Below are 12,195 nucleotides of genomic sequence, written 5' to 3' on the forward strand. Positions count from 1 at the left end.
AGAAATGGCACGGTAGAAAATTGTTGTGAATAAACTGATGCAGTTAGTTTGGCAAGGGTAAACTGATGGATTCAGTTTAGCAAGGTAAACTGATTTGCATCCCTTAGCTAGTTGAGCGCGGTCGTTGATAGTGAAGTTATCAGTTTAGCGATTCATTTTATCAATTTAGTTTATCGAAGTAAACTGCATCCCTTAGCCATGTGGTCGTTGATAGTGACGTCATCATTTTCGAATATCAGTTTAGCTCTTTTTGGTTGCTCAATTAGTTTGGCTTTCTTTTGTAAATACCAAAACTAAATTTCCCAACACTAATCTTTATTCTCAATATTATGCGTTATATATAATAATTTTCTAATATATATTGCAAAGGAAGAGTTTAATTGTGTATTTTTATATTGTCATTGAGTTTAATTTATTGCCTTAAATTAGTCTTCTAATATATTTTAAAATGAGAGAGTTTAATTGTGTATTGTTACTATTGTCTATATTCTCCTTGGGTTTATTTTATTGTTTTAAATTAGTCTTCGATTTGCATTTGATTTATTGTTTTTGTTAAATTTTTATTTAAGTGTTTAATTTGTATTTTCCAAATGGCAAAAATGGACGACATCAACATATTTCGAGGTTCAAGAATGAAGAATTTTTTGGACAATAAAATATCGACGTATTTGTTATAAATGATCTTTTATTCTCAATAAACGTGTTATATTTAATAATTTTCTAATATATATCTAAAAAATGTAGAGTTTAATTGTGTATTATCGATATTGTCCTTGGGTTTAATTTATGGGTGATGCTACGTGTACACGGAGGGTTACACATTGCACTTAAAATTACATAAATATCTTTAATGCATTGTGAAAAGATTTTTTTTAAATCAAGTGGAGGGATAATTTTGTAATTTCATGTGTAGCAACCTAATGTGAAAATCAATATGTACATGTAGCATTTTCCTTAATTTATTTCCTTAAATTAGTCTTCAATTTGCATTTGATTTATTGTACATGTGTGTTAAATTTGTATTTAAGTGTTTAATTTGTTTTCTTCAAATGGCGAAAATGGATTACATCAACATATTTCGAGGTTCAAGAATGGAGATTTTGTTGGACAGCGAAACGTCGACGTATTTGTTATTACTAATATCTATTCTCAATATTATGTGTTATATATAATAATTTTAGAATATATGTTAAAAAGAAAAAGTTTAATTGTGTATTGCTTATATTATCATTGAGTTTAATTTATTTCTTTAAATTAGTTTTCGTTTTGCATTTGATTTATTGTGTATGTTAAATTTTTGTTTAAGTACTGTTTAATTTATTTCAATATTTCACACATGGTGTTTGGTGCAAATAACTCATTAAAGATATATAGGACAAATTAAAGTTGAGAGGATTGGAACAATTACAACCATCGGCCTTCTCGATTACTCGATCCTTGGCTATATATATATATATATATATATAGTTGGCCTCATCAGATTCTTTTCCTTGTGATCAACAATATATAGGCCGATTTAAAGAAAAACCAATCGGACTGTAAATTTCAGTTTACACGGTTCAATTCTAATGGTTTGGTATTTGATTACACAGCTCTTATATATGATGGATAGAAGTACTAATTTTTTTAGATGATTAAATGAACAAGAAGTTCCATTGAAGTAATATTTTAAAAATAAATTAAAAACATGTTTAAATATTTTTATTGTATGGTACACGTGCATATTATATTATATATTGATAAAGTACAAGTAACTGATACGGAATAGTTATTCATATATATTAATACAAGATATATAATATAAACAGTTGACAAACAAAATTAAAACAAGTCATTGAACAAGCAAGCAGAAAACCGTACGTACGTATTACAACAATATTATTTCAAATTGCCCAATATTCCAAATATTTAAACAATATTGAATGATTCCTACGTTGGGCAAATCGACAAATCACAATCAAAATATAGAAGAAACGAAATGCAGCTTATACATATATATATGCATGCATGCATTATTATTATTATTATTATTTTTTTAAAAAAAATAATAATAATAATTTCGATCGATCAGGCCCATTTAGCCATGAGGGACATCCCTCCGGCACCCAACAAGACGGCGGCGTAAGATTTGATCTGTAATTTGATGCTGCCTTGCAGCTTGGCGCCCATAAAATCAGCTGCCAACAGATCAACGAGAGCCATGTAAATCAAGAGGCCAGAAGACGAAGCATTGAGCAGACCCACAGTTATCAAGGAACGAGGGCTGTTTTCTTTGTAAGTGCTGGACAATGCCATCCCCAGCGCAATCCCGAATGGAGTGGTCACCGCGAAGAAGAAGGCCATCGCAGCCTTCTTTAACAAGCCGTATTCCGCCTGGAGAATGCAACCGCCCAGACCCATTCCTTCGAACATTTGATGGAAGCAGAGTGCGGCAACCAGCCCTTTGATTGTGCAAGTGTTGTTGGAGGCGCCAAGAGACAGTCCTATCACTATGGAATGAACGATGATTCCCAGCTCTAGAACCTGCAGTACGTGCATGCCAATATTCAATATAATATATATTCATTAATGAACTTATAATAAATTTTTTTTTGATATATACTTAAATATATAACTTGAGTAGCTACTAACCATTGCAATTACTCTATACCGTAGAAGTTGTGAGCCGGCCGCCTCGACATGATTAATCAATTTTCCAGCTCCATGGCCGTGATGGCCATGAAAATGCGATTCATGATCATGATCTGCCGCTGCAGCCATCTCCTGGTCTCTTGACTCGGCCGTGGGCAGCACCACTACTCCTGATTTATTATTCTGACTATATAGACTGGTGGCCATGGAGTCGATCATAAGCGTGACGATTGCGGAAAGCATGGCCACAAATCCAGTGAAAGGGAACTTATGCCATGGATTATCCTTCAAACAGGGGGATGACAACATGTCGAATGAATCAGGAAGAACGTGCATGAAGCCAGTGGCCAGAATTATTCCAGCTGCAAAAGCCTTGACGATCACGAAGAGGCTGCGTTCGGGGCTTAGTGCGGGGATGGAGCGCGTGACAAGTGGCAAGCATACGCCGATCATGCTTGTTACGAGAATGGATGCAATGGCGATGATTTTGAGAGGCAGTGCTTTCTTCTTGTCCACGCAGCCAACATCATCTTCTGCTCCGCATTCCTGCACAACCGATACAACCTGCACCGAAAAGTTGGAAACCAAAAGGAACAACACCAAAACAATAGCAGCAGTAGTAGTACTCATGATCATATATATATTGTTTTACTTAATTAATTATTTGTGTATCGATATATATTAATATACGAGCTGTTGTTGATTGTTTGAGTAGTACTTGAATTAGCTAGAATATACATATATATATATATATATATATAGTAGCTAGCTAGGACGATATATTACCGGAATATATATATATATAATATCAATTAATAAATATTTTTTTTGATAGAGATCGAGCTATATGTAAATGGCATGAATTATGGCACTGGAAGAGTACTGACCAAGTCCAGTACGATCATCCGCCAAACGCCCACTGTATGCAGACGTGTGGATATCTGTGTGGTTTCGTGTGTTCCTTGCAGTTGCATGTACGGATGGAGCGTGTACTGTTAAAATAATCAAACGTGGCAACAATTAATTACTTCCGAAATTCATTCTCTATCTTAAGCAAAATGAATCGAAAAATATATATATAATAAAGATCAGGCCAGGATTTGATATACATATTTCAATTTTTTATTTTTTTAAAGTCCGGAAGATAACTGATGATGGATTTTTGTGGGAATTTGAAAGCAACTAATGTCAAATCTTTCGGTCCACACACAACTTTTTAGGTTACTTTTAGATTGATGATCAGATTGATTTGGAACGAAGATAAATTAATTCCATGATGGATTTCAAACAACACTCATTTTGAATATATTTCGAGTCCACCACAATTATTTTTAAATTTTTTTAGCTTGATTCATAATAGACTTGAAATTCATTTAAATTTTGTTTATACAAATAAATGAAACAATTTGAAATGATTGATTTCAAATCCATCAATACGAACAAAACATTAGATAATTATACCAAAACTGACCGTTAGGAAAGATTTTTCACCTAAGTAGAGTTACGTTTATATATACTAATGTATCATCGCACTTGTTGCATGCTTATAATATAATATGTTAGGGGAGATTTTTCTGCTCTCACGCACCCAAATAGAGTTTATATATATCAAGCGTTGCGTGCTTGTATAATATTTTTAAAAAATTAATTTGATTTATATTCAAATAAAAGTATTATCGTGGTTGTAAAAATTACCGAGAGACTAACTGCAATTTAAAATGTCGAAATAAAAAAAACAAAAATAAAAAACATATAAAATCCAAGTCAGATTGAATACCCATATACATAATGATTAATGTATATATATATATATATATATGAGTTTCTTTCAAGTGCCCACCTATCATGCCCACTACCATGCCCACCAATGATGTGGCACTATTCTATTGGACCTACAATTTATCACATCTTTATCACATCCAATAGAATAGTGTCACATCATTGGTGGGCATGGTAGTGGGCATGAAAGGTGTGCACTTGAAAGAAACTCATATATATATATATATATATATATAGAGTTCTTTTATGGTGCCCAACACTATATGCCCATTTCATGCCCACTATGTACAATAGATGAGTTGACTTGTACATGGTGGGCATTAAGTGAGCATATAGTGTTGGACACCATAAATATATATATATATATATATATATATATATATATATATATATATATATATATAGTTTCTTTCAAGTGCCCACCTACCATGCCCATATAGAGTTTCTTTCAAATGCCCACCTACCATGCCCAACAATGATGTGACACTATTCTATTGGATGTCCAATAGAATAGTGTCACATCATTGTTGGACATGATAGGTGGGCATTTGAAAGAAACTATATATATATATATATATATATATATATATATATATATATATATATATATATATATATATATGTCCAAGTTTGTTAGTGCTGTTCATAATTGACTCTAACAATGATTGGCGTGGAGATTTAAAGAAAGCCATTATTCGTGCCTTTGGTACTATCAAGTACTCACAGTACGTAGAATCTATGATATGAGGACGGTGAAGTGTCCCCCCAATCGTTATCACTTCTCTACAGTTGACTTTTGAGCTTTGAATGCTAATTTGATTGAGACATCGTATCCTTCCCAAATATTAATTATATTTTATTTATTATTTTTCAAAAAGGAAACGGGGATAAATACATAGCATCTGCTACCTTTCCTCAAGTCAAAATAATTAAGAAGTTGACGTAATTTCACAATTAATTGGGTTTGCAAGTTACAATATAATTATTCTCAAAAAAAAAAAAAACAAAGGTTGCAATGTAATTGCCCATCACAAATCTAGCACGCAATAGTGCCGGTGAGGTCAACCAACCTTGTCCAAAAATTCTCTTTCAATCCTCATATTTTTTTTTCTACTTAGTGAGATTAGTTATATATAGATAAATAATAATGGATAAAAAATAATCACATGTTTAATTTGATGATCAATTTTGTGATTGATGTTATGATTAAGTGACAAGTTACAATTTTGCTCTTTGCTTATAATATATAATATTATTTTTAGCTTTTATTTGTAAAATTGAGATTGTGATTTTAATTGAAGAATGTAAATTATTATTAATCCACATATAAATTATTTTAATTGACCAAAATTATTGAGTATAAATTAATATTATTTATTTTTTAAAACAAAAATTAATAAATTGAGTTAAAAAAAATTACATCAATAAGATAAAATCCAATGAAATGTATTAATCATATCTTAAATTATTAAAATTTTTATTCATGTTTTATAATTTTTGAATGGATCTTTTATATATTAAAATCAAATGAAATGTATTAATATATCTTAAAGTATTTGAAATTTATATTCATGTTACATAATTTTTTTAAATGGGGCTTTAATATATTTTTTTTTTTTGAGAAGTAAATGATATTAGTGTAATTTTTTTTCAACAGGAAACATAATTAGTTAAAAATGATTATTTATCACACCATTTATTTGTAATAAATCATCAAGGATTAACGTTTAAATTAGGTAAATATGGATGAACTTCCATCTAAAAGCAAGTAAACATAAGATTGATAAGATTATTAATATATTTTATACTTGTCATAACAAGTAAACGCAGCATAATAATATGAAATTGGATCTGACATGGTTGCATGTATATTTCGTGGTGAATAAAGTTTTTCACGAGTCTTGAAGTCTTGAATCTTGATCAAAGTTTTAGTTGCAGAAGGGCCGGGCCACATACATGAATTAATTAAAAAAAATGGCCAAAAGAAAGAAGAGAGCCTGCAGCCAGTTTGATTTTTTTGAAAACTTATCGATCTTGTATTTTCAAAGTGTTCAATATATAATATAATATACACAATCACATCGATCCCACTAGCTATATCACAGCAGCTGCACGTAAAAAGAATTATGATAATAAGATTTTAATTCCGGCAAAACACTATTATGAAATCAAGGAAAAGGAGTTAGATTGTGATGTCCCTAAAAATTATACTGATCTAACCCGACCCGACCCAATCCAATAATCCATATTTTTGGAAATATATTTTGAGGCACATCTAATCTTATTTTATAAGAAGCCCAATCTGGGATGGCCCTGTTAGGGAATGGGGTCATGATTATAAATTTATGGGCTGGATCCCTAACTGGCATGATAGGAGCCCGACCCGGGCCCAGTGTCTAGAACCTTCCATTATCCTTGGATATACGAAGATCTGTAAAAGATAAAGACAATATTCAACAAATCCAAGATTTGACATGATTCATAGGTCGATGATAGAGTTCTACTTGGTCAAGGCTCCTACCTGAGTAGATTCCTGCTCTAACACATGTTCTACCTCATCAAGGTAACTTACCCCTCCATCCCCTATAAATACAGGTATGGTTCATGGCTTATTCATTGATCTCTTTTATTCACTTCTTGTTCACATACTCACGCACGCATATTCTCTTGTTCTTACTTTTAGTCAAGCTCTTTACTTTTGAGCACTGAGTTAGGCATCGGAGAGGTCACGCCGAAAACATCTTCGGCGTCCCCTAACTTAGTTTCTGTCTGTGCAGAACACCGTCGTGCCCGACCTGACTCGAGCCGACTTATTGAAGATTTGGAGATCCACTCTACCAAACCGAACCCGGAGGAAAATTTCGACATCATCAGATTGTATAGAAAACAAGCTTTTATTCATTGCTGCTTTCTTTTCCTCGTTTCTGGTTTGCTCAAATGCATAGAAACATAAATATCTCCTCCGGACTTCACTCCAAATACCATTTCCCCTGCATTATTTTTATTTGTAGGAGGGATGAACTGGTGTTCTATACGAGGAGCCACCTCAAAACCACCTTCGATGCACAACTTCTCCTGCCTCATTTTCGTGCTTAGACCGTACTTCTCTTTAAATTTATCTCGTCGTACTGATCCATTCGAGCCGCGAAGATACTCCAAATCCAGAATAAGCATGCCTCTGCTCTTGCAGTGCAGCTAAAGAACCAGAAAGGGGGAGATAAATTTTTTTAATCCCGAGGATGCTAATGAATCACAAAATTTGATCCCTTGCACAAATATAATCAGTAGTTCAAAATACAAACCTTGGAAGTCCTTCTGGGGTCCTGATAAGATCAAGTTCAAGGAGATCAAGAAGACGTCCTAAATCAACTCCGCTGGTTCAATTCTCTGGCGGTTTCCCTACTTCCAATTTTAATCGACGTCTATTAGCTGTCCCACCCCAAATAATTCCAACAGGCCACAGTTATCGCCATTTTGAATTATTAGCAGGATGAGGCTTCCGCTGTCACCTTTGAGATCAAAGGTCTGCTGATTCTCCTCAACAACAAGAAAATCAGTGAAAAAACAAATCCCCTTTTCATCATTGTACTCAAGAGCTATGCCATAATTGTCCCAGTTGTCAAGCCAGAGCTCCTTCCTACTTTAATCACTTGCCTACCGATGAGACTACCAATAGGAGCTTGCAAGTCTATCACATGGACATAAGCAATTTCACCTGCACCTTTCACTACTGTTGTCACATTTGCCATGTTAAAATCATGGGCAAAAGGGATAAAGGCGCCATCTGCTCGAACACAAGTCTCTGCATTGAGAAATCTACCAGCTAAATTATTATGCCAGACAAGACCATCCAAAGATAAAAAGGTCTCCTAAAAGAATCAGGAATTGTTTCCATGAATTGGCAATGATATTTTACAATATGGGCCTGGATTACTATTAGTATATACCTGGGTTGGTTCCAGCAAAAGTTCCGTACCAGATATCATCAGTAATGAATGATGTCCCACTCTCCACAGCACCCAAGTACACCCCTGGTCCTAGACTTGGAGGCAACGGATGAAACATTTTCTGGCTTGGATAATCCAGATCAATAGCCACATGCCGATTAGTGAGGAAACCAACCTGCCTATTCCCTGTCCGGTTTTTGACAATAGCACCCAAGGTTCCATAAGTTCCTTGGCTTGCAACCTGAAAATGCATCATGGGATTTATATTAATCAACAATAGAAGGGTGGATGATGACAACCAAAAAATGCTACGGACAAAGGAAATATCAGTTTCTTCTAGATGACCTCGGAGAAATTTAGAGAATAAACTTGTATTTGACTAGTATACAAGTCTATGACCTATTCCATATTCAGTTGTCCTATACTTGAGATCATGTGTTTATATGACCTCCGAAGTTTTAAATGACACGGATTATGTGTTTATCTAAATTCAATAGAGAAGACTGAATCAAAAAATTGGAGGAGGTCATCCAACTAACTGAATCGACCTGGTCGTGGATTTAGAATATAATCAGTAGTTTTCTTATTAGCTTCGGTCACAAAAATCCATACAACTCAGAAGCATATGATAGAATACGAGCATTAATATTAGAAATAATCTACGACTGAATTGATCACCTGGGAACCAGATCCAATGCATGGATCAGTTCCACCAAAGCCATCTACAAGATCAGTATAAAGTTGTTCCTTTAGGGTTGCCACAAGTGCTCCATAGTAAGAAAATTCAAAGACATCAACATCACACCAAACAACCCCAGGTCCCTGCAATATCAACACATCTGGTTGAAAATAGCAATCAAACAAGAACCGAAAGATATTGAAATCACAGCCTTGGTCATGTGGAGCATCTGGCGGAATAGGAATTATGTCGTTTGGAATGGGAAATGTTCTCCTGCCATTAAGATATATCTATCATCTTTGGAACTCCATTCTCAATGGTATGCTACTCATCACTACTCTACTAATCTCCAACACACAGCTTATGCGTTGAATACTATCACCAGTTGGACTAAACCTCCCAAGAACCATGCTCAAATGCAATGTTGATGCAACTATTCTTCCAAATCCTCCTCATGTTGGATATGGTTGCATTATCAGAGACCACAATGGGGTTATTCTTGCAGCTTCCCAAGGCAGAATTAATGTAAATCAGGATCCCACAACAGCAGAAGTTCTCTCCATTAGAGAAGCTCTCATTTGGTTGAAGAAATTTCACTTCTCATCTATCATTGTGAAATCTGATTCTCTTGTCACAATTGAAGCACTCAACAATGCTACAGTAGACCGATCACCTTTTGGTTTTTTAGTTGAAGATTGTAAACTCCTAGCTCAAGGAGTCTCATCTTGTTCGTTTGTGTTAACTCATAGATCAGCGAATCAAGCTGCTTATGTTGTATCTAGGGTGACTGCTTCTATGCCTGATCTTGTAGGAAGGGTTTGTACTCATTCTACTGTCATTTCGCATGTAATTATACCGGATTTATCTTCTTAATAATATTATCTCTTTTGTTTTCAAAAAAAAAAAGTCAGCACAAATATTTGTTGTTTGAATGAATATTATACCTCAAGAGCAACAGGAAGACACTGGGCAGCATTGAGCCACTGCCGATGAACTTTTCTGGCAACAAAGACAAGAATAGCTGGTACATCAGTCAAAGAACCCTTCTTGATCCAAAAACCAATTGATATGCCAAGACTGAAGTGCCATATAAGTTTACTATGAAATGCCCTGATAGTCATCAGTTCAAGCAAGGTACTGTCCTGCAACCCTGTTGGCAGTTGGCCATGATTTTCAGGCAAAATTTCTTCCTGAAGATTCCCAAAAAAAGCAATCTAACTTCAGCAACATCTGTTAACATCGTGGAAGTACGCCATGAAAAGTAAGCAACATTGTTCTCAGAGAGCTGACAACCTGATGCAAAGGCTTGTAATGGGGGTGGATTTAGTTCAGGCATATTCATATTTGATACCCCGGGAATATCCCAAGTTATCATCGAACTCGGGTCGAGGTAAGAAACCCGAATAGGGAAGAAGGAGAGCTTGAGTCGAGGTAAGAGGCCCGGACAGGGAGGAGGGAAAACACGGGTCGAGATGAGAAACCCGGGTAGAAAGAATGGAGAACCTAGGCCACCAAGCAGCCCGTGTAGGGGTGACAAGGTTTAGAAGATGGACACCTGGTCTGAGGGATTCACGAGCAAGGAAGGGGTGATCAGACAGCCCATGGCGATCCTAAGACTAAGTCAAGATATTGTGAACCAGTATCACCGATAATTCAGGAGGATGTTCTCCCCACGCCGCCACGCTCCCGAGTACTTCCGTAGTACAAGCCACAATTCATAATCGTGACCACTATATGGGAAATTCGGAGGAATCCCTCCATTCCAGGATCCTATTAATAAATACCGCACAACCAGGTATAACAGGGGGTATGTTCACAAAAAAATCCGAATTACATATTCTCTACATTTTCTCTTGATTTTCCAGCATACACGCTTTCTTTTTGCTGACTTAGGCATCCCAGTGGCCACGCCGAAAAATCTTTCGGCGCCCCACTAACTTGCTTTTGTTTAAGTGTGTGCAGAGCTCATATCAAAAAAAGAGCCATCACCCGATCGTCTGTTTATCATTTGCCGGAGCAATCGCCCACCCCGACTACCCGATTGTTCCCGGGCATCATCAATATTATTGCAAAACTTCGTTTCAAGATCAAAGGCCGATTCCTCTGACCGTGCTGAACCAGAGTTACGGGCCTTCAAAAGAATTCATGCCCTATCCAAGAGTCAGCTTTCCTAAATGCAGAATACAGATGTCATCTGGTTTTCACATCAACAATACCCGATCACATTTTCTTGGCAAAAGCTGCAAGTTAGATAGGGTGACGAAAACTTTTAATTCTTCAAAGAAAATTATACCATCCATGATCCAACCATAAATGAGGGAGGGATAAACAACAAATGATGAGTGTAAAAACAGACAGCAGGTAGCTAAAACACGATTTAATCAATTTTATGTTGACGCTAATGTAATTCACACACCTAACAGAGCCTCCCACTAGCCCCACCTGAAACTGTTGGTATCAAGCTATCGAATAGGAGCTCCTGAATGATAACCAAACAGGGGCAACAATCAGACAAGGGATTGAGTGGACACAGTAAAAAAAAAAAAAAAGCGCCTTTCCAATGATGGTAACTGTTGACAATGAAAAGCGGATACCGAGAGTAATATAGCAGGCAAATACGAAGTAAAACGAAGACCAGATATATATTATGAAATACACAAAGATCAAAGTTTTCTCACAACTGGAGAGAGGAGTAAAGAGCCCAAAATTTTTTTTTAAGTGAAAGCTAACCTTTTCAGCAACCCTAACACGGGAAAGCATCAACCAGATCAATCAGTCAACTGGGCCAGTAAATAATTGGAGGAAGGTGAGTGGATGTATGTTATATGAATGTATGGGTGAACGTGAAAGTTGTATAACAAAAATATTGTACAAATCCAGCGTAGCAAAAGAACACATTGGCGATTCTAAAAAAAAACACACACACACATTGGCCAGATATCAAAAGCCAGACCAAAAAAATACTTTTTATTTTATAAAAAAGTGTTTTTTTAGGTTATAAAGTGTTTGAATGATCATTTAACTGTTTTAAAAAACACTTTTTAAGTTAAAATTAGAGTTTTTTCAAAAACCCAAAATTAGCTTAAAAAGAATTTTTTTTTAAAAAAAATTCTATGAAATCCAAACGAGCTCATTGTTTATTTGTGGTCCATCACTACT

At 35.2% G+C, this 12,195-nt stretch overlaps 1 protein-coding gene and 1 pseudogene across 1 annotated transcript; both read right to left on the reverse strand.

Annotated features, from left to right (window-relative positions):
- Positions 1–1,815: 1,815 nt before the first annotated feature.
- Positions 1,816–3,323, reverse strand: LOC140871125 (probable zinc transporter 10). Its single transcript, XM_073273568.1, has 2 exons — positions 2,632–3,323; positions 1,816–2,523 (listed from the first exon to the last, which is right to left on the reverse strand). Exons 1-2 carry the CDS (start codon positions 3,265–3,267, stop codon positions 2,068–2,070), a joined length of 1,092 nt encoding a protein of 363 aa, XP_073129669.1. The 5' UTR covers positions 3,268–3,323; the 3' UTR covers positions 1,816–2,067.
- Positions 3,324–7,308: 3,985 nt separating this feature from the next.
- Positions 7,309–10,411, reverse strand: LOC140871132 (protein NARROW LEAF 1-like; annotated as a pseudogene).
- Positions 10,412–12,195: the final 1,784 nt, after the last annotated feature.

The sequence above is a fragment of the Henckelia pumila genome, unplaced genomic scaffold (assembly GCF_033568475.1).
Source record: "Henckelia pumila isolate YLH828 unplaced genomic scaffold, ASM3356847v2 CTG_391:::fragment_3, whole genome shotgun sequence".
In the NCBI taxonomy this organism is placed as follows: Eukaryota; Viridiplantae; Streptophyta; class Magnoliopsida; order Lamiales; family Gesneriaceae; genus Henckelia; species Henckelia pumila.